General features: G+C 44.7%; 1 protein-coding gene across 1 annotated transcript; it reads right to left on the bottom strand.

Moving 5' to 3' along the window:
* SOWAHC (sosondowah ankyrin repeat domain family member C) lies at positions 16,599 to 22,032 on the bottom strand. The gene is made up of 2 exons (XM_021088390.1): positions 21,955 to 22,032; positions 16,599 to 21,814 (listed from the first exon to the last, which is right to left on the bottom strand). Exons 1-2 carry the CDS (start codon positions 22,030 to 22,032, stop codon positions 20,480 to 20,482), a joined length of 1,413 nt encoding a protein of 470 aa, XP_020944049.1. The 3' UTR covers positions 16,599 to 20,479.

The following is a 22,184-nucleotide window of genomic DNA, read 5'->3' as shown; positions in this document are numbered from 1 at the left end:
TGTTGGACTTCCCGGTCTAGGATGGGTATTTTTCATCAGTTGGGGAAAATTTCTGTCCATTATTTCTTTAAATTTGCTTCTTCTTTCTCTGTTTTCTGTCTTACTGGAATCCTAAATGCACGTATCTTTGATGTCATCCTGTCTTTATGTGTCTTAACATCTTTTTTACGCCAAAATAAAAGGCTGTCACTCTGAGCTACATTCTAGATAATTACTTGAAATGGGTCTACCAGTTGATTTCTCCTCTTCTGAGATGTCTAGTGGTATAGGGCTGTCCACTGAGTTTATTTTTTGTCTTAATTTCAATTATTATACATTTTATTTATGAAGGTTTTGTTTAATTATTTTGAAATTAACTTCTTTGCCTTAGAGTGGCTTATTTTTCTGCTGACTATTCAGAAAGGAATGTGAGAAAAATCCATGTTCTGAAAAGGCTCACCATAACTAGGAAAACAGGCAGATAACACTAAGTGACCATATCATGGGGGAAATACAGCAGAGAACACACAACATATAATGCAGACAACTCATCAAAGGCTTCCTGGAAAAAAATGACAAATAGCAAGTGAAACCACTGTCAGTCCATGTTTCTCTTGTATAATGGCATTCATATAAGATCTGCTACACAACTAGATTTTTTTTTTTTTTTTTTTTTGGCCACACCCATGGCCCAGGGAACTTCCTGGGCCAGGGATCAAATATGAGCCACAGCTGTAGCAACATCGGATCTTCAACCCACTGTGCCAGGCCTGGGATCGAACCTGTACCACCACAGAGACAACACCAGATCCTTAACCCACTGGGCTGTGGCAGGAACTTTACAAACTAAATTTTTAAGGGAATTAAATAGAATCAACTCTCTGCTACATGAGAAATACATGCCCACTGACTCTGAAAAATCAGCCAGTTTGCCACAGTCCTGAACCCAGCTGTGCCTTAGGTCAAGTCCTGTGCCCTCTGTCTGTGCTCCAAGTTGTCCACTTCCCCCCAGACTCATTCTCTAGCCACGCTTCCCTTTCAGTCTTGCCTTCATTGCTCTTCACTGCTGAGGCCGTTGGAGGAGGGAGAACAGGGCTGGCTCAGCAGAGACCTGTCTTTATTGGGCAGTGCCTTCCCACGGGCCGATGGTGGTACAGCTTCTCTGGCCTCAGCTGTCCCTGCTGGCTCCCTCACTCCTGTCATTCTTTTCAAAATTGTTCCTTCGTTCAAAAGTCTTTCAAAAATACCCAGCTCCATGTGCCTTCTGTTTCCTGCCAGGACCCTTTCCTTGAGCATGCTCAGAGTAAAAGGGAACAATAAGTTTACGCCAACATATTAAGATTTTGGAGGGAGTTCCCACTATGGCACAGTGGCTTAAGACTCCAATTGCAGCAGCTTGGGTCACTGCAGAGGTGTGAGTTCGATCCCCAGGCTGGTGTGGTGGGTTAAATATCCTGTGTTGCCACAGCTACAGTTGGCCTGGGCAACTTCCATGTGCCAAGGGTGAGGGCATTAAAAAACAAAAAAAAGCAAGGTTTTGGAGCCCAGAGGAATCTGAAAGGAAAGAAATCTAAAGTGGTAATTGTGTATTTTATCTCATCATCAGCTACTGACCAGATAATCGCCTGGCTGAGGCCCAGCGCCTGCACCAGCCAATTGGAGTGAACACGTGCCCTATAGGTTGAAGGTGGGGTCCCCCACAGGCTTCCCCTACTTCAGACAAGCCTTGAGGGGGAGGGTCCCCAGGCCAAACGCACTTGGGGTTCCCATGACCCATCCAGTTTGATGATTCTCTAGAACTAACAGAACACAGGAAAAGTGGAATACTTAGGAGGGCAGTTATATTTTAGAGGACATGCACGTGTAGGGCAAATCTGGGTGGGTCCCAAATGCAGAGTTTCTGTGCCCTCCCCCTTCCCTGCACGCTGAACAGGAAGCCTGGCTATCCATCTAGAGCTTTTAGTGGAATTTCACTATGTGGGCATGGTTGACAAAATCACTGTTCATGTAATGTATCCAAATTCCAGCCCTAATTCGCTCCCCAAAGACCAGGGGGTTCAAGGTCCCAATCCCCTCACAGGGTGACAAGCTCCCATCCTGAAGCTACCTGGACCCACTAGGAGTCACCCCAAGAGCATCACAGAAATTCTATCACTCAGGAAATCCATTGGGATTTTTGAGGTTTACGCCAGGAACCCAGGAAAAAGACCAGACATATTCTTTATGCAAAAATGATCCGAGATGCCTTAAAGGACTGTAGCTTCTTTCCTGAGCACTTGATATTTTTTTTAGGGCTGCACCTGAAGCATATGGAAGTTTCCAGGCTAGGGGTCGAATCGGAGCCACAGCTGCTGGCCTACACCACAGCTATAGCAATACCAGATCTGAGCCGCATCTGAGATCTACATCACAGCTCATGGCAACACCAGATCCTTAACCCACTGAGCAAGGCCAGGGAGTGAACCTGCGTCCTCATGGTTCCTGGTCCTGTTCATTTCTGCTGAGTCATGACGGGAGCTCCCTGAGCACTTGATTTTCAAACCTCATATGAGTAATGGTGAGGCTTTGGACACAAGTCAACAGGCATCAAGGATTTCCCAAATTTAGGGTGTGGCAAGCTATGCCAGATGTTATCATTAAACTTACGATGTTGTCATTAAACTTACCTATATCCTTAGCTTATTTCCTAAAAAGAGTGGGGACTACACATAACCTCTCTTTTCAAAAGACTCCATTAAAAGAAAGTATAATTCATGCAAACCATAGAAAATAATCTAAGTGGAGGCAAGAGGGTTGAGCTGTGACTCGGCAACCCCATGCCTGTCCCTCACCCCTGCTGCTTCACAGGAACTGGACAACACAGTCTCTGCAAGCCAGACCACCCACAAGTCAACAGTTCACACAGCCTTCAAGTAACCGACACTCTTCGGGAATTTCCAGCACACATATGTCAAGTGTTGACTCTCAGAAGGTTCCATCCTTATACAGCCTTAGCTGTTATCCCGACAAGTCCTCCCTGACCCCACAGCTGGAAACAATCCCACCTTCCAAACCTTGATATCACCTTGTCCGCATCACCCACAGGGATGTTTTTCTTACTCGTTTTGTCCTTGGATGAAGCTACTTGGAGGCATGTTCTGTTTCACTTCTGACTGGGCTCCTCAAGGGCAGAGCCTGGAATGTCTCCAGCGTCATTTCCTCTATGGGGGAAACACATGGCTGCTCAGAGGAACTTTCAATGAATAAATATCGGCAAACTATATATACACATACACGCTATACAAGTATTTTCATTCTAACCACTCAAATTAGTACTAAATGGGATTGAGATTTAAAAATAAGTCCTCTGGAGTTTCTGTTGTGGCACAGCAGAAAAAAAACCTGACTGGTATCTGTGAGGATGCGGGTTTGATCCCAGGCCTTGATCAGCGGGTTAAAGGATCCAGTGTTGCTGTGAGCTGTGCTGTAGGTGGCAGATGAAGCTCAGGTCTTGTGTTGCTGTGGCTGTGGTGTAGGCTGGTGGCTATAGCTCCAATTCCACCCCTAGTCTGGGAACTTCCCTATGCCGTGGGTACAGCCCTAAAAATATAAAAAGAAAGAAAGAAGGCTCAGAAAAATAAAAAAATCAATATAATTTATTTAAAAAAACTACTTCAGGGCAAGTAATGTTTGTATATGCTAGCGGCTATTCTATAGTATTTATATTTAGTTGGAACCATAATTAAGTGATTAACAATTTGCTTGCCAAGAATACAAGATTACTCTAGAAGGAAAGAAGTAATAATCTCACTTAAATTTGTTTTTTCTTTATCAGCCACACCCACACCATATGAAAGTTCCCAGACCAGGGGTCAAATCCAAGCCATAGCTGACCTATGCCACAGCCCCAGAAACACCAGATCCTTAAACCACTGTGCCACAGTGGGAACTCCAAAACATTTTTTTAAGTTAAAAAAAAAATCTACTGTTTAAGAGTAAATTAAATATATTACCTGAGATGTGCTGCTTTGAAAATTAGCACATCATCATGTTGGTGAAACACCTGAAAAGGAAAAGATATAAAAGAAGCAGACAGCTTTGGAGAGACAAGGATGAGTTTAAAAGAAAAATGCATCCACCTAGAACGCATGAGAATAGAAATGAGGATATAAATGAGGGAGGATGACATTGGGAAAAATGGGTACCACTCCTTTTTAATGGTTAGTGATCATTGCTTTTGACAGAAAACAGGAGAATGGGATCCGCCACCGTCCCCAGTGCCTTCATGTGTCAGGGGAGCCGGCTGCGGGCTGGGCTTTGAAGACCCTCCCAGAAAACCATCAAACTGAGGACCATGAGGCCACCCTCTGTACCACCTGGAAGATGGTGAGTCAAGGAATCAGGCCCCACAGCTGACCTCAGCCAGCAAGCCTTTGCCTAGAGCCCTCACCGCAGCATGGCTCTCAATGCCCCAAACAATTGCTCATCCAGCATCAACAGACAAGCCACACTGTGTTGCAGTCCCACAACCACACAGCAATGAGAATAAGCTGCAATGAGAATAAGCAGTCTGCAGCCATAAGTGACAACAGGGATGGATCTTACAAAAACTGTAGAGCAAAAAAGTCAGGCATGAGGAGTACATACCATATAATTCTACTTAAAAAAAGTATATGACAATCCAAAGGAATCTGTGGCCTTAGCATCCAAAGTCAGGAGTGTCACCCTTGTGAGAAGGCAGTGACTTGAAGGGGGTGTGAGAGGGTTGGGTAGAGCTGGGAAGGCTTTGGAGCTTGTCTGGGCACACAGCTGTGATTAGTTTATGAGAAATCATTGTATACAGGGATCTGTGTGCATTCTGTATGTATTTTACAAACCACCATATGGAAGTTTGGGTTTTTGGGGGGAGTTCCCATCATGGCACAGCAGAAAGGAATCTGACTGGCATCCATGAGGATGCAGGTCCCATCTATGGCTTTGCTCAGTGGGTTAAGGATCTGGCGATGCCATAGGCTGTGGTGTAGTCGCAGACAGGCTCGGATCTGGCGTTGCTGTGGCTGTGGCATAGGCCTGCAGCTACAGCTCCGATTTGACCCCTAGCCTGGGAACCTCCATACACTGTGGGTGAGGCCCTAAAAAGACAAAAAAAAAAAAAAAAAAAGAAAAGAAAAGAAAAAAAGAAAATTCGGGGATTTTTGTAAGTCACTGCCCCAGCCCAAGTCCACACCAGGACCCATATTGCCCACCACTCCAGCCCCCAGAGGCCAAGGACACGCCAAGGCCCTGGTCCCAGAGGAAGCCCCACCAGCCTGCGGACCAACCACAGAGTAGACCACACCCCGCTTTGATCTCCCCAATGTATGAGCAGCAGCTGGGAAGCCAGTCTGAGTAAAAATTCCCAAACTGAGGGCATGAGAGGCGTGGCTGTGAGCCTGGGGGGAGTTGAGGCTGGGTTGACCCACCTGCAGACCAGCCCACCGCTGTGCACACCTGCCTGGCCTCTTCAGTGCCATTTTGCCAGATCAGGGACAGGCACACTTTATTTCTGAGATTTTATCATGAACAAGTTCAGATAAGCAGTACAGTAAGGGAGAACAGAAGAGCCGAGACATAGAGGACCACAGAAGGCCTATCTTTTTTTGTTCTTTCTAAATTTATGCACTGTTCCAAACATACAGAAACATACAGTAAACAAGTGTCTACCTATCACCTGCCTTTATCATATTTAAACATCTTGCTATGTTTCATTCTGATTTTTTTCTTCTTGGTCACACCCATGCCATGTTCCCAGGCCAAGTAATGAACCTGTGCCACAGCAGCGACCCTGGCAACGGCAGTGACAACGGCAAATCCCTAAACCATTGTGCCACAGCAGGAACTCCTACTTCTGATTTTGTTTTGAAGAAACAAAAACACCACTGATGTAATTAAATTTCTCCATTTCATTCTCATTTTCTCCAGAGATAATGATCAGATAAAATGTGGTATATATCCCCCCTGTGCCTTTTTATGATTCTAGAAGAGGACACAGTCTGATTTGGTGAGAAAGGAGGAGAAAGGACCTCATACTTTAATTCCACTTGTTACATGTCTATTACTTTATTTTATTTATTTATTTATTTATTTATTTTTGGTCTTTTTGCCTTTTCTTGAGCCGCTCCCGTGGCACGTGGAGGTTCCCAGGCTAGGGGTCGAATCGGAGCTGTAGCCACCAGGCTACGCCAGAGCCACAGCAACGCAGGATCCGAGCAGCGTCTTCGACCTATACCATAGCTCACAGCAATGCTGGATCCTTAACCCACTGAGCAAGGCCTGAGATCAAACCCGAAACCTCATGGTTCCTAGTTGGATTCGTTAACCACTGAGCCTCGACGGGAACTCCACATGTCTATTACTTTAGAATTTTACACCTTTGTCAGGATATATCATTTGAATCTCAAAACAACTAAGAGTGATGAGCTGTACAGGATTTATAGCCGCTAATTTATAAATGAACCACTGAAACTCAAAATACATAGCTTGCCTTAGTTTAAATGTCATGTAAATGTCAGGTCAATTTTCCAGTAATCAAGATTTTCAGTAATCAAGAAGTAGTGGTCTATGGGAGTTCCTGTTGTAGCACATCGGGTTAAGAACCTGGCTAGGGTCCGTAGGACATGGGTTCAATCCCTGGCCTTTCTCAGTGGCTTAAGGATCCAGCATTGCCATGAGTTGTGGTATAGGTTGAAGATGTGGCTTGGATTCCATGTTGCTGTGGTTGGCTGGCAGCTGTAGCTCTGATTCGACCCCTAGCCTGGGAACCTCCATATGCCACTGGTATGGCCCTCAAAAGACCAAAAAAAAAAAAAAAAAAAAAAAAAAAAAGAAGTGGTCTATTTCAAGGAGAAAATTTAAAAATCTATGTTTTGCATGAGTCAATTATATCTAAGTAAGTATTTTAAAAATACTAGTCAGCACTGAGAAGGGGGTGAGATCAACATGGATTGATGAAAAATCAGAATTATAAGATGGTACAGGTGCAATTCATTTCTGTTCAGCAAACTCAAACTAGGCTGACAAATGTCTGCTTTAACACAGGTCTCTGTGTTGAAAGCTGAGAGTCACCTGCAGCAAGGTTTCTGGAACATGAGAAACAGCCACTATTTCACAGAACTTTCTAATTAAAATGACCTCCGGGTTTATTCTGCCCAACCTTCTACTGGCTTTAGAAATTCTCTCATCAATATCCTGCACTAATGGCAGAATTAGCCTTGAATAAAAGGCACATGGTGGTAGTTTAAAGTCCCTCCCAGCAGCGTTCCCTTCAATATTCTGTTCACTTGCGTCACAATTAGTTAAACACTTAATTTCGTTCATTCATTCTTTCTTTCTTCCCTTTTTTTTCTGTCTTTTTAGGGCTGAGCCCACAGCACCTGGAGGTTCCCAGCCTAGGGGTCCAGTCGGAGCTACAGCTGCTGGCCTACACCCTAGCCACAACAATGCAGGATCCGAGCCTGTCAGTGACCTACACCATAGCCACAGCATCGCCAGATCCTTCACCCACTGAGCGAGGCCAGGGATCACACCTGTGTCCTCATGGTTAGCAGTCAGATTTGATTCTGCTGAGCCATGGTGGGAACTCCTAAACGCTTAATTTTTTTTTTAATTTATTTTTTTCCCACTGTACAGCAAGGGGATCAAGTTATCCTTACATGTATACATTTTTCCCCCACCCTTTGTTCTGCTGCAATATGAGTATCTAGACATAGTTCTCATTAAACGCTTAATTTCAACAAAGTTGGAGTCTGAGTAAACAGACTCCTGTGTACAAGCATGAGACGCTTAATTTCAACGAAGTCGGAGTCTGAGTAAACAGACTCCTGTGTACAAGCATGAGACAGTGGCGCTTCTCCCCTCATCAGGGTCACACAGTCCAGACTGTATATTATTCCCATGGGGGAGGAAGGAGGAACAGACCTCCAGGAACAGCCCAGAAGGTTTGCAGACAGCTTTGATGCACAGTGGGCAAGGCGGGCTGAACGCCTACACCATGGCCCAGGATGTTGTCAGAATAAAACAAGCAATTGATTCTGTGAGATGGAACCTGAGTCACGTCACTGTCCCTGGTCTCTGGGTTAACATCTGGGCTTGGCATTCAGAGCATTCTGAGATGCTCTGCCTGCTCTGTGTGCTTCTCTCTCACTAACCCTCCCTGCAGCATCTCTGAGGGGAGGTTCCGGCAAAACTATTCTGTATGCCGGGCTGAACCCTGGCCTTATTTCTATCTCAGTTCCAGACCCACATTCATGCTCCCAAGGTCTCCTTTGAATGCTCTGACTTCAGCAGCTTTCAAGGCAGGGGGTGCAGAGTGTCACCAGCAGCCCCAGACTCACAGGGATGCCTGGCCCTACAGTGTGCAGAAGGGTGACCATCATACTTTTATAGAATTAAATGGGCACGAAGATGACACAGGAGAAGATTCCCATCCAGCCCCTCCTTGGGGTCCTTGTGAGCATCCCTCTGCTATCCAGACCTCACCTCAGGCTCTCCTATGTCCTCCCTCCCTTCTCTCCACCAAATTTGCCAAACTTGCTATGGAGTTTTTCCAGAAGATTCCTTTGGCTTTGAAGGTGGTACCCAGTTTTTGATGAAGGAATGCAGGTGTTCCTAGTGGCGATTACTGTTTAAGCTGTTACCTCTCCTGTAAAGAACTTTCCCAGGAACATGCAACAGGTAAGACACTGAGGAAGATATCAGAGGGGGGATACCTTTTAAATGAATAACACTGTCCAACAGAGACACCAGACTCACCTTTTGGAAGCATCCCCCAGTGCCACTCTAGGTTTGAGAAGAAGAGCTCCAGATGCATCCCCTTTTTGAGGATCCGAAAGTTGTGTGCAAAATACACCCTGTGGGAGGCCAGGTGGCAAGAAGAGCCATTCCTTCTGTTGCTAAAATCTCGACTACTTCCGGTGCCAAATAGAAACATGGAGACAGAGTTGGAGGAAACAGAAAAAGTAGCTTTAATTGCCAGGCAAAGAGGGGACACAGCAGTCTAGTGCCTCAAGGACTGTGCCCCTTTGGAGCTGGTAGTGAGGAGTCTTAGAGTGTTTGAGGAGCAGGGTGTGTGATTAGCTCGTGGAGACTTTCCTGGTGAGGTCATTGGGTGTCAGAGTCATCAACCTTCTGGTTCTACCTGGTCTGGGTTCTACATACTTGTGGGCAGCATCCAGTTGACTTCTTCCTCCTGGTGGGGGCATCACATCTGCAAAATAGCTCCAAGGACACGGCTCAGAATATTATCTATCATCTTTAAAGAACTGAAGGTCCTTGACTTTGCTGAATGGCTGAATTATTACTGTTTTCTTTCTTCTCTGTAATTTTTTTTCACTTCTCTGAGTAAATCGGTTCTTTGTCTAAAGTCTTTCTATGGATAAAAAGGCAGGCAAAAGACATGAGTGGGTTCTACTCCAGGAAGGCCTCCCAGGGTCCCGCTCAGTTATACTTTCTTGGTATTTAAACAAGGAGTGCTGGGCGAGCATCTGCCTTTGAGAACACACAGGGCCCAGAAAACCATGGGCCCCTGAGACAGAGACATGCTAGGGCAAACACTGTCCACTGGCCAGAGTTGGGGGGCTTCAAGGCAACGACAACAAAGTGAGCCCCCTACCTGCCCAGCCGGGAAGGCGCCCTGTGGGGCAGCATGTGTGGGAGATGAGGCTGGAAGCCCTGCCTGGGGTTCATGCCCCACGCCGGTGCCCAAGAGCTGGAAACCCAAAACCAGCCTTTTCAAACTTCTTCCAAATCTGCCTTAGGTGTAACTCAGCAAAAAAGGCAGATAAATTATTTTAAATCAGGGCCCAGCCTGAACTAAAGAAAAGTCAAATATCCAAAAGTATAGGAGGAACTGGTAACTGGAGTTATGCCGAGGATGCAAAAAGGGTGAGAAATGAGTTTTTACTGTTTACCCTATCTGCTTCTAGCAATCCAGGAGCATGCATTTTTTTTTTAATATAAAAATAGTTAATATATAGAGAGGATTAAGATGGCAGAATAGAAGGACTGGAGCTCAACTTCTCTCCTAAAAACAACTAAAGGCTGAGCAATCTCCACCCAAATGGACCAGAAACCTTAAAAAAGATACCCTACTCCAGAGATCCTGCTGAATAGCATTGAGAACTTTGTCTAGATACTCATGTTGCAACAGAAGAAAGGGTGGGGGAAAAAATGTAATTGTAATGTATACATGTAAGGATAACCTGATCCCCTTGCTGTACAGTGGGAAAATAAAAAATAAAAAAATAAAAAAACAAAAACAAACAAACAAACAAAAAAGATACCCTACTCCAAAAGAAAAAGAGGAGGCCACAGCAAGAGGTAGGAGGGGTGATTTCACGATATAAACAACCCCATACCTCCTGGGTGGGAAGCCTCACAGACTGGAAACTAACTGGTTCACAGAGACTCACCTACAGGAGTGAGAGTTCTGAGCCCCACATCAAACCCTCACCTGCGGGGACCTTTCTCCTGGCACTGGAAGAAAGTGCCTGGAGCATCTGGCATTGAAGGCCAGTGGGGCTTTCTCCCGGCACTGCCTTTCTCCCGGCACTGGGAGAAAGATCCCCTGGAGCATCTGGCAGTGAAGGCCAGTGGGGCTTGTGTGCAGGAGCTCCACAGGAGTGGGGAAAACGGAGACCCCATTCTGAAAAGGCACACACAGACTTTTCACGTGCACTGGGTCCCAGGGCAAAGCAAGGTAGCCATAGGAATCTGGGTCAAACCTGATTGCAGTTCTTGGAGGACATCCTGGGAAAACAGGGGTGAATGTGGCTTGTTGTGAGGGAAGGACACTGAAAGCAAAGCTCTCGGGAATATTCAGCAGCCAAGGCCTTTCTCTGGAAGTGGCCATTTTGGGAACATCTGGCCCCACCCTTCAGCACTGAGAAGCCCCAGGGCAAACAACAACCCAGGTGGGATCACAGACCCGCCCCTCAGTAAACAGGCTACCTAAAGACCCCTCAGGCACACAGCTGCCTCTAATCCCATCCAGACACTAAGCCCCACCCACCAGAGGGATTAGAATCAGCTCCACCTACCAGTGGGCAGGCATCAGCCCCTCCCATCAGGAAGTCTACAGCAAGCCCCCACACTGACTTCAGCCACAAGGGGGGCAGACACCAGAAGTGAGAGAGGCTACAACTCTATTATATGTTAAAAGGTCACCGCACCATAAACCTATAAAAATGAAAAGACAGAGAACTATAACTCAGATGAGGGAGAAAGGAAAAACCCCAGAAAAACAGCTAAGCCATGAGGAGATTCTCAGCCTCCAGGAAAAAGACTTTAGACTGTTGATGCTGAAGATGATGCAAGACATTGGAAATAAACTGCAGGCAAAGATGGGTAACTTACAGGAAACACTGAGCAAAGAGACACAAGATTTTTGTAAAACTTCAACAAGAAGAGATGCAAGATACAATCACTGAAATAAAAAGTTCACTAGAGGCAGCTAACAGCAGAATACAGGAGGCAGAAGAACAAATAAGTGGGGTGGAGGACAGATTAGTGGAAATTACAGATGCAGAACAGAAGAGAGAAAAAAGATTGAAAACAAATGAAGAGAGGCTCAGAGAACTCTGGGACAACGTGAAATGCAACAACATCCATATTATAGGGGTACCAGAAGGAGAAGAGAGAGAGAAGGGGACAGAAAAAATAATCCAAGAGATAAGAGCCGAACACTTCGCTAACATTTGAGTGAGGAACCACTCACTCAAATCCAGGAAGCACACCGAGTACCATATAAAATAAACCCAAGGAGGAACACCCCGAGACACATATTCATCAAACTGACCAAAATTAAAGACAAAGAGAAAATCTTGAAAGCAGCTAGGGAAAAGAAACAAATAATGTACAAGGGAACCCCAATAAGGCTATGGGCAAATTTTTCAGCTGAAACTCTGCAGGCCAGAAGGGAGTGGCATATCTACTTCACATGATGAAAGGGAAAAACCTCCAACCAAGATTACTTTACCCAGCAAGGCTCTCATTTAGATTTGAAGGAGAAATCAAAACCTTCACAGCTAAGCAAAAGCTGAGAGAATTCAGCAACACTAAACCAGCCTTACAACAAATACTAAAGGAACTTCTCTAGGTAGAAAAGAAAAGACAGCAACAGGGAACAAAAATTCCACAAATGACAAGGGTCACCAGTAAAAGTACATATACAGTAAAGATATGAAATCATCCATGCACAGTTATACCACCAAAATCAGAAATCCTGAGAAGAGGTGGGTACAAATGCAGGACACTGGAGATGAACTTGCAATTAAGAGAACAACAACTTAATCTCATATACATAGACTCATATCAAAACTTCAGAATATCTGCAAACCAAAAATCTACAATTGATACACAAACAAGGAATCTCTGGAGATGAAATATATCTCATAGTAAATAAGTGCATAATACACCATGAAGAGGGGTCATTTGACATCACTCTTGGAAAGCTGAAGTCTTCTTAGAACTGATTCTGATTTCCTCTCTGTCAAAGAATTTATGGTAATTATAATTAATTAATGCAACTGTACAATTATACAATACAATTCTATGATTGTATTATTAATAACCATTTCTCTCCATGGTACAATGTAAGGTCTATAATGTCTTGTTTATCACATCACTTAGAATGGTGTAATGCCTATATTGAATCATCAATAAGATGTAACAAGTCATGAGGACATATTTATATAGTTACACTGTTTTTTAACCAATTTATGCATTTTATATTTTACTTATTTTCAGAGGGTGTATTATTTTTGTTATTCTTACCAGTTAAGTTATTCTTTTTATTATGCTATATAAAATATTTAGTGGTATATAAGGCTTCCTTTATAAATTTTAGTTGCATAATATACACAATTTTAATATAATGCTAATTTTTAAAGAAAAATTGAAATGTAATAGATAATACTAAATAGTAAAGATGAAAGCCATACAAAGTGGGATAAAGTAGAGAATAAAATTCCTATTTGTCTCAGCATATTTTCCATTCCACTTCTCCAGAGGGAGTCACTTAATCTCTTTCTTAAGATCCATGATATAATAATCTGTGTGAATGTAATTGTGTTTAAATATATCTATTTTATTCTGTAAAAAAAAAAAAAAAAGTTAATATAGGAGTTCCCATTGTGGCTCAGCAGTTAATGAACCTGACTAGGATCCATGAGGATGCAGGTTCGATCCCTGGCCTTGTTCAGTGGGTTAAAGATGTGGTATTGCTGTGAGCTGTGGTGTAGGTTAGTAGATGCAGCTCAGATCTTGAATTGCTTTGGCTGTGGTGTAGGCCAGCGGCTATAGCTTCAATTCAACCCCTAGCCTGGGAACCTCCATATGCTGCAGGTATGTATGGCCCTAAAGAGACAAAAGAAAAAATAGTCAATACATTAAAGCAAAGCATTTTTATTCATTTGAGGTTCATGCATAGTTACATGGGTATCAAAGTTTTAGAAAGTGGCTCTTTTTAAGAGCAGTTTTCAAACAATGAGCCAATATTCTTAAAGATCCTATTCTTAAAAACATTCAAATATCACCCTTTGTCAAAGACCAAAAGTAAGCTTCTGCCTGTTCCCAAATGAGTTTCCAAAATTCAGAATTTCAATACCCAGGGAATCTTCAACAGAATCTAAAGATCTCCAAGAAGTATAAGCTCTCATTAATATTTGAATTAGAAGAACTTGAGGATTTTAGTTTGTTGCATGTGCTGTTCTTAAAGCATCCCAGACAATCTTAGTTTATATTTATCATTGTGTTTACCCAGAGCTTGAATTGGAATGGTTACAAATTCACACAGTTAAGGTAAGGAAAATGATGCTATGTTGCTGGTTTTCTTCCAGGTTCACCTGTAATCCCAGGATCAGCCCTCGACCAGCCCAGCCCTTCCACGAAGGCTCAAGTGTTGGACAAGTGGGTGGAGGTTGGGGAGAGGGAAGATAAGCCTCAAACAAGAAACATAAACACACCTTACAACTTTTAGTAACGTGGGTGTCGGCGTTCTGAGCTAAGGAGATGTTGTTTCCCAACCAAAATGAATTTTATCCTAGGTGAGATGAGAAAAATCAGATTCCTAAAACCCAGTTCTGCTCTTATTCCTGTGCAGAAACAATATTTGGGTGTACAAGTCTGTCTCTCCTCACTAATGCTTGTTTGCGGTTTGTCTGGTCTCTTACACAGGGACGCTACATTCTCTGCATCTTCTCTGCGTCACTAGGTGGTAGCCCTGCCTCTTGTGTTCCTAGAGAAGTGGCACAGCTAGTGGTTCCCACATGGCTTGGGCAGTTTCCTGAGTTCAAGGCCAGGCTCTGCTGCCAACTGGCTTTGTGAACTAAGACAAGCAGCCAGTTTCTACCATTGCTGCCTCCTCATCAATGAAACAGAGATGCTAGAGTGGAGGGGGGAGGGAGGTGGGAGAATCAAACTGCTTATTTTTTATAAAGTGCTTAAAACCTTGCCTGGCATACCCAATAAGCTTCCTGGGGCATTAACTGTTCTACACAGCCAAAGAACACCCTCAGCCAGGTTTAATCCCCTCAGGACAGACTCAGCATGAAGCCGTAGCAGTTGAGCTGCTGACTGCAACCAAGAAGCTGCTTTGTGGATGCCAACTTGTTATGAACTAAATGTTCATGTCTCCCAGAATTCATGTTAAAACCCAGACCCCCCATGATGGTGTCAGGAGGTGGTCCCTTTTGGAGGGCTCCACCCTCATGCCGGGATTAATGTCCTCAGAGACTCCACAGAGACCCTGACATGAGGACACAGGGAGCAGCTGTCTGTGCACCAGGAAGCAGGCTTTCACTAGACCCCAAATCTGCAGGCGCCGTGATCTTGCCCTCCCAGCCTTCATAACTGTGGGAAATAAATTTCTGTTGTTTATAAGCCATGGTGGTCTGTTTTAGGAGCCTGAATGACTAAGACAAAACTCCAAGATCACATTCATTGATGTTGGAAACTTCTGGACAAATCTCAAGGATGCTCAACTATATTTCTAGAGTATTTAACTCAAAGTTCTAGAGACCCAGAAGAATATTCTAATAGGCACTTCCAGGTTCTTTGATGAAAGTAGCATAAAGTTTGGTTTAAAAAAACAACAGGAGGAGTTTCCGTCATGTCTCAGCAGTAATGAACCTGACTGGGATCCATGAGGACTTGGGTTCAATCCCTGGCCTTTCTCATTGGGTAAGGATCCAGCTTTGGCATGAGCTGTGGTGTAGGTTGCAGACAAGGCTCAGATCTGGCATTGCAGCTGCAGCTCCTATTTGACCCCCTAGCCTGGGAACTTCCATATGCCCTAAAAAGCAAAAACAAAAATAAAAAATAAACAACAGGAGTTCTGCTGTGGCGCAATGGGATCTCAGTATCTTGGGAGCCCTGGGGTGCAGGTTCGATCGTAGCCCGGAACAGTGGGTTAAGGACTCGCCTTTGCCACGGCTTCAGCTTAGATGGATCTGATACCTGGCCCTGGAACTCCATATGCCTTGGGGTGACCGAACTAGAAAAAAACAACTTAAATGATCCTACTTCACTGTTTAACTTACTTCATTCTGCCCCACCCCCATGCACCCAGAACATGTGGAATTTCCCCAGGTGGATCCTTAACCAGCACAGCGGGAACTCCTAACTGACTTCATTCTAAATCAGCCAAATTTGAGCTAAAACTTTGGTCAGCATAGACAGCTGAGGGCATTGTTTCTCAGTAAAGGATCAGTCACAAGTGTGCTTTAAAATGATCTGTTTTATCTTCTCAGGTGCTCATGTAATCTCTGACCAATTATTTCCAAAGGCTGAGTGTTCTACTTATGTGACAGTCCATGGCATGTTTAAAATGATTGTTAGAGAGTTTTCTAGCTTAAATTTCATTTCCCTATTCTTTTGTCCTTTGGGGTTTCACAGACCAGTCATTTGTATGCATGATAATCCTCAGATTTTTTTTTTCATCTTTTGTCTTTTTTAGGGCTGCACCTGCAGCACATGGAGGTTCCCAGGCTAGGGGTCAAATCAGAGCTGCAACTGCCAGCTTAGGCCACAGTCACAGCAACGCCAGATCTGAGCTGAGCTGCATCTTCGACTGATACCACAGCTCATAGCAATGCTGGATCCTTAACCCACTGAGCGAGGCCAGGGATTGAACCTACAACCTCATTGTTCCTAGTGGGATTCATTTCCACTGCGGCCACGACAGGAACTCTCCTCAGACTATTTAAAGCTAGTTAAAGTAGATCCTCCTGGGGATTATGTTCTTGAATAAACTATAACGTAAAACTTTCTTATAATCAAATTTGCTTCTTATAATCAAATTTGCTGTTGAAAATCTCTTAAATTGCTTACAAAGTAAAATCCTAACAAAGCCGATTTTACCTCCAGGATTGGCTGGGCTACAGATCAAATGCTTGGCTGGCAGTGTAGCCCATTGTAGGAAATTCTTACTTTTATACAGTTGGAATGAACGCATATTGTTGAAAGTAGTCACTAATGCAACACTGTAAAATATTTCTTTAGCATTTTCCATGAAAACAAAACACTGTATACCATCAACATGTCATACATCCCCCCCATAACTATGGAAAAATAGACACTCTATTAACTTTACAGGGGAGACAAAATTGGCATCAATTTTTAATTATTTTTATTTTTTAAAACGGACATTTAAAGAGAAGATTAAGGAGAAAAAGGTTTGGTAACATGAAAGCACTGTTCTTCAGAGGAAAAAAATCGGAGAGTGGCCATCACCAAATCAACACTACTGCCATGTCTGGAAAAACAAGTTCATCATCAAGCCCTCTACCAGTATCTCATGAAAACCGACTCATCATTGAAAGAACAATAGTTTGCAGCAAATTCCCAGAGAACCTGCTTTTAGGATTAACTTATAAGAAAGTCTAAAAACACCATCTGTTTCGCAAAACAAAAAATGTTCTTTCACTAGGAAAAATTACTAAGATACCTTCAAGTGGATTCCTTGATGAATCCTCTTGAGATACATCCTTCTAACAAGTCATTCCGGAAACAGAACCTCGATTTAGTTATTGTTAGAAGTTGTAAATCAACAGCAACAACAAAAGGCTGGGCAGGAGTCCTGGCGGGTCTTCCTTGAGGAAGCAGTGGAGGACAGTCACCTCGGGGGTTCCCGTGTCGCTTTGCCATCTGAATTTGTTAAGACAAGTATCAAAAGCAGGCTTGAGGAGGAAAGGAATTCATTGATGTCCAACACTTGACAGCTACAGAAGAAAATGGAAAAAGGCATTCCCGTCTTTCTTAAGCTCCAGCCGGGGAAGGGAGGGTTTATGCATGCAAACAGAGCTTTTTTTTTTTTTTTAATGTAGTGGGAGAGGAACCTCCCCAAAGCTAGTTCCTCCACCTCGGATGCACCACTACAGTAGCTTTGCCAGAATTTGGCAATTCAAAGTGCAGAAAAGACAATGTTGTGGAAAAGCACTGAATCTTGAGATCTTACTGCCATTTGTGTGACCTTGAACTGCATTAACCTTCATTTCCTATCTGTAAATTGGGGCTATCCAGCCAAGGGGTGTTAAGGGATAGAAAGGGATCAAAATAGATGGACACTTCAAAAAGCACTGTGTGAAATGTAAAACCCCTTCCAGGTTAAAATATAAAGGACTATAGAGATTGAGGCAATTCACAGGAAAAATCTAGTGTGACCTTTTATTTTGACAAAACAAACTTGACAAATTTTACATTCTAAAATCCCAAAGTTTCACTTGTTTGAAAAATAAGAGAGAAGGCATCCTGGACTCCAAGATTTCAGGCATGAATAAAATAGTACCAGAGTTTCAAGTTTTATAAGCTAGCTGTACTTTATACACCATAAAAGTTAAGAAAGTGCTGACAAATTCCTTAGTTTCCAGGGCACCTGTGAGAAAACCACGGTGTCACATCAACAGGCATCTGAGTAACTGATGTGTATTATTTCCATTCATCGTAGGCACAGCTCCACAAATGTCAAGTTACACACAATATTTGCTTTTTATAATCTCAATTTGGAAACTGAAAAATAAGAGGAATGGAGGGTTAAGTAGCAGAAAAAGCCAAACTTATCGAATGTACACAAGCACATTGTGACAAGAAATGCTAGTAGTTCTCCATCAGGAGTGATTTTTGAAGTTTTAAAGTATATTTTATCAGAAAAGTTAAAATCTTTAGTGTGAAAAGCAAGTGAAATACTGACTCAGTCTTTAAAGATTGACCACATTATAGATTTTGTGCAATTAGTTACTAGTACACACATTTAGGAGACTAATGCTGGTGGTTCTGAAGGGTTTTCATGGTTCACTTCAGCTTCGTTAAGTCCACGAAATGTAAGACTCCTCAGTGAGAAGTTATATTCTGCACTAGATGCAGATAACATGTATATGATTTAGAACAAATGATTACTTTTCACCTCCAAGGAATTGATTTTTAATTTATACAAAATTAGATTGTTTTCACCCACATGTGTGGATTAAAAAAAAGTGCTTCTCAAACGTACAGAGCCCACTTCCACAATCCTAAAACAAAAGGACACAAAAATGGGCAATAGTTTATCTGTTTTACCTGACTGCTTTTCATCAGTCTTTAAACATAGTTAAATGTTCTCTAGAGGTGTGACAAATGTGTTACAAATTTCTCTGACTTGGTGAATTAAAGATTTAAGAATTCTCTAAACACTGCAGCTCTGTGCAATTCATGTACTGGTTCATTCATTCTGGTTCATTCATTCTTCACAACTGTTACATCACTCCATGGTCTCTTTAGGCTACAGGATGTCTGTTTCTGCAACTATGAAGCCAAAAATACGAAGGGATAAGGACTTTTGGAACCGGTGTCCCACAAGTTGTTTTGAATCTTGTGACAAGCAAATTTAATGTGCTTGTGAGTTAAAATTAATATCTTTAATAACTCTAAAGATATTTACCCTAACATATTTGAGTGAAATATAATTAGGAAACACACTTAAACAAGTCTTTAATTTTAATGACCGATATTTTTTCATTTATATATGAAGGGATTCAATAGCCAGTAGCATTTAAATATAGAAATAGACTCACCTCTTTTTTTTTATAAAGTGCTATGAACTGGATAGATTTACTATCCAGCTTTTCAATGACTTCACTCTATGTCTTGAATAGATTCAAGGAGATGCTGGAAAACTGAAAGGAGTCAGTATTTTCTTTTCTTTTTCTTTTTTATGGCCAGACCTGTAGCACAAGTTAAGTTCCCGGGCCAGGGATTGAATTGAGCCGCAGCTGCCACAATTCAGGATCCTTTAACCCACTGCGCCAGGCAGGGGATGGAACCTGTACCTCTGCAGGGACCAGAGCTACTGCAGTTGGATTCATAACACACTGTGCCATGCCACGGCAGGAACTCCAAGGATTCATTATTTTAAACATTTGCAAAACACTTCTACAAAGTATAGAAACCATGAACGCATTTTATTAGTAAAATAAAAGGTGTACCTTACATGAGAATCATTTAGTTGACTGGATAATTACTTCATAGAAGCATAGACTAACATTTATGCCAATTTTTGCTAGCCATCTAAATTAGAAACGGTTTCTGTAGGCAATTCAACACTAAGCACCTTCAAATAGGGTCAAGTAGAGACTGGGGTTATATGATCCCCAGAATAAAAACTCAGACGAAAAATTTAGACTTTTAGAAGAGCAAAACAAGTTAGTGAGAATTAGAACCAGAGGCAATATTTACTTAAAAGTACCATAGGTTGTTAAAAGTGTTTTCTTTAAATAAAAACGTGTGTAGTTATTAATAATGTACCTTAATACTGAGTGCAGTGGTATTAGAGTTAAGAGGAAACCGCACAACAGATTAACTCAAAAAAAATGTTGACTGTTTCTTTAGTTCAGTGATTAAAGCTGAACTTGCTTTTGAAAAAGAATGGAGCGCTATTTACAACACAAGCAGCGTACCAACAGGATTCCTAACTGTATTCACATTATTCTCTAATTAGTATTTGTGCATTTCAACTCGTACCTGACCTTCAGTAGTATCTCAAAGACAAACGCAATTAGTAAAAACACAGGGCAGTATGTAGTTTTGTACACACAAATACTATCAGTTTCATTACAATTTGCATTTCTTGTTGCTCTTGGAAAAGTAACCATTTTAAAAAACAGTTACAGAGAAGCGCAATACTCCTTACTTTGCAAGGTATCCAGCAATGTTTAAATCAAAGGAACCCTCAATCCATTCTGTGCCCTTGACTTAGATGCATTTCTAGTCCTCAGAAACAGGGACTCCAGGAGAGAGGGGTGGTATGGGAGAAGACGCTGGTGTCAAGGTTTGAGGAATCACTTGGAAATCCACCGCAGTCCCACTGCTAAGGAAAATTCCTGCCCATCTTTTCTAACCCAAGTAAGAATGCAGCGTTAAGCCTAAGACTTTTCTGATCTCAATTCCTTGTCTATACCCGGTATCCTATTCCTGACGACAAACACGCCTTAAAATTTTCTAAAAGAAATTCTTTTTACCCAAATACATTGGACTTGGGTCTCAATTTGAATGAGGATGAGTGGCCTTTGAGAGACCGGTCCTCCTCTATGTCTTCCCCTTCCTCCAGGGGCTGCTCCGGGTCTCTGAAAGAGGGTGTGGTGTGGATGATCTGGGTTCGGAAACGGATTTTGTTAAGTCTGGGCTTCATCCGCCCACTAGTGCTGCCTGAGGCTTTGCGACTTGGCTCCTTTGCTTTGCCCGCAGCCGGTCCCTCAGCCAGGTGGTGGTGGTGGTGGTGGTGGTGGTGGTGATGGTCCCCGCTGTCCTCCAGGGCGTGGGAGTGCCTGCCGGAGATGAGGTGCGATGGCAGCACCTTCGAGAGCCTCCAGCGCCCTCCCCCGCTGCCCACGTTGCTCTCGCCATCGTCCTCGTCCAGGGCGCCCACCAGGGTCCGGATCTCCTCGGCGGTACTCGGGCTCAGGTACTGCGAGGCCTTCCTGCCGCTGTAGTCGCGCACGTCTACGTCCGCGTCGTAGGCCCCGACCAGCAGCTTCACCACCTCCACGTGCCCGTGCATGGCCGCCAAGTGCAGTGCGGTGTAGCCACAGCTCGTGCGCGCGTTGATGTTCACCGGCAGCCGGTGCTGGCCCGCGAAGCGCACTAGCAGGGCCAGCAGCTCCTGCCGGCCGTGCTTGGCCGCCCAGTGCAGGCAGGTAAAGCCGGTGATGAAGTCGCGCTTGGCCAGCAGGCCGGGCTCACAGGCCAGCAGCCCCTCCAGGCTGTCCCAACGACCGTCGGCGGCCGACAGCATCCACGCGTGCTCCAGAGGGTCCAGCGTCAGCGCGCCCGCGCTCTCCTCCTCGGTCCCGCCGTCCGCGCCCCCCGGGCCGCGCCGCAGCTGCGGTGAGCCTCCCGCCGCCGGGTCCCGGGGCGCCGGGCGGCCCGGCCGCGGCCCAAGGGGCGCATCACTCGGCGCCTCGGGCCTCCCGCCTTCCTCCGCGGGGCCCCCGCGGGGCCGCCTCCCGAGGGGCGCGCTCGGGATGCCGTCCGCCGGGTCTGAGGGGTCGGTATCCACGTACCCCGGCTCCCTGAGACGGCCGCGGGCGCCCGCGCGCAATTCGGGAGTCCCGCCCAGGGCGCCTCCGACGGGTTGCTCCAGCTCGGCTGGCGGGGCCGGGGGTCCGCACTCCGCCGGGCTCTCCATCCCCGCCCGAGTACCTGGCTTGCTAACCACCAACTCGGCCCGCTGCTCCTGAGAATCCTCGCGCGCCCCGCAGCGGCGGACTAGCTGCCACCGCCCCCAAGCCGCGCCCGCGGGCACGCCTCCGCCTGCCGGCCCCGCCCACTTCCGGCCGTCCCCGCGGGCCGCCTCTCAAGTCCGACGGGCCCCGCCCCGGTCCGTCCCCAAGAGGCCGGGATCTGTGCTCTAGTCCCACATGCCACGGCCCACCCGCTTCCGGTTCCCGAGCGGGTTTTAGTGACCGTTCCTTCCAGGGAACACGCCCTGACCCCGCCCACTTCCGGTCCCCGCGCGGGCCGCAATCTGTGCTCAAGCCCTGCCTCGGCGATGAGGAACCGTGGCGGCATTTTTGCGGGTCTTTTTCCTCAGGTCCTGAGTGTGCTCCATCCCCTCCTCTGCACTGACTGGTCAACTTCTAAAATGTCCGGGCTCTTCTGTAACAGGCCCACTTCGCGTGCGCGTGGCCTGCCGCGGCCCCCAGCCCACTGAGGCCACTGGA

This window comes from Sus scrofa, chromosome 3 (assembly GCF_000003025.6).
Source record: "Sus scrofa isolate TJ Tabasco breed Duroc chromosome 3, Sscrofa11.1, whole genome shotgun sequence".
In the NCBI taxonomy this organism is placed as follows: Eukaryota; Metazoa; Chordata; class Mammalia; order Artiodactyla; family Suidae; genus Sus; species Sus scrofa.
The sequence above is the reverse complement of the archived record's forward strand: the minus strand, read 5'-3'. Positions and strand labels throughout refer to the sequence as shown.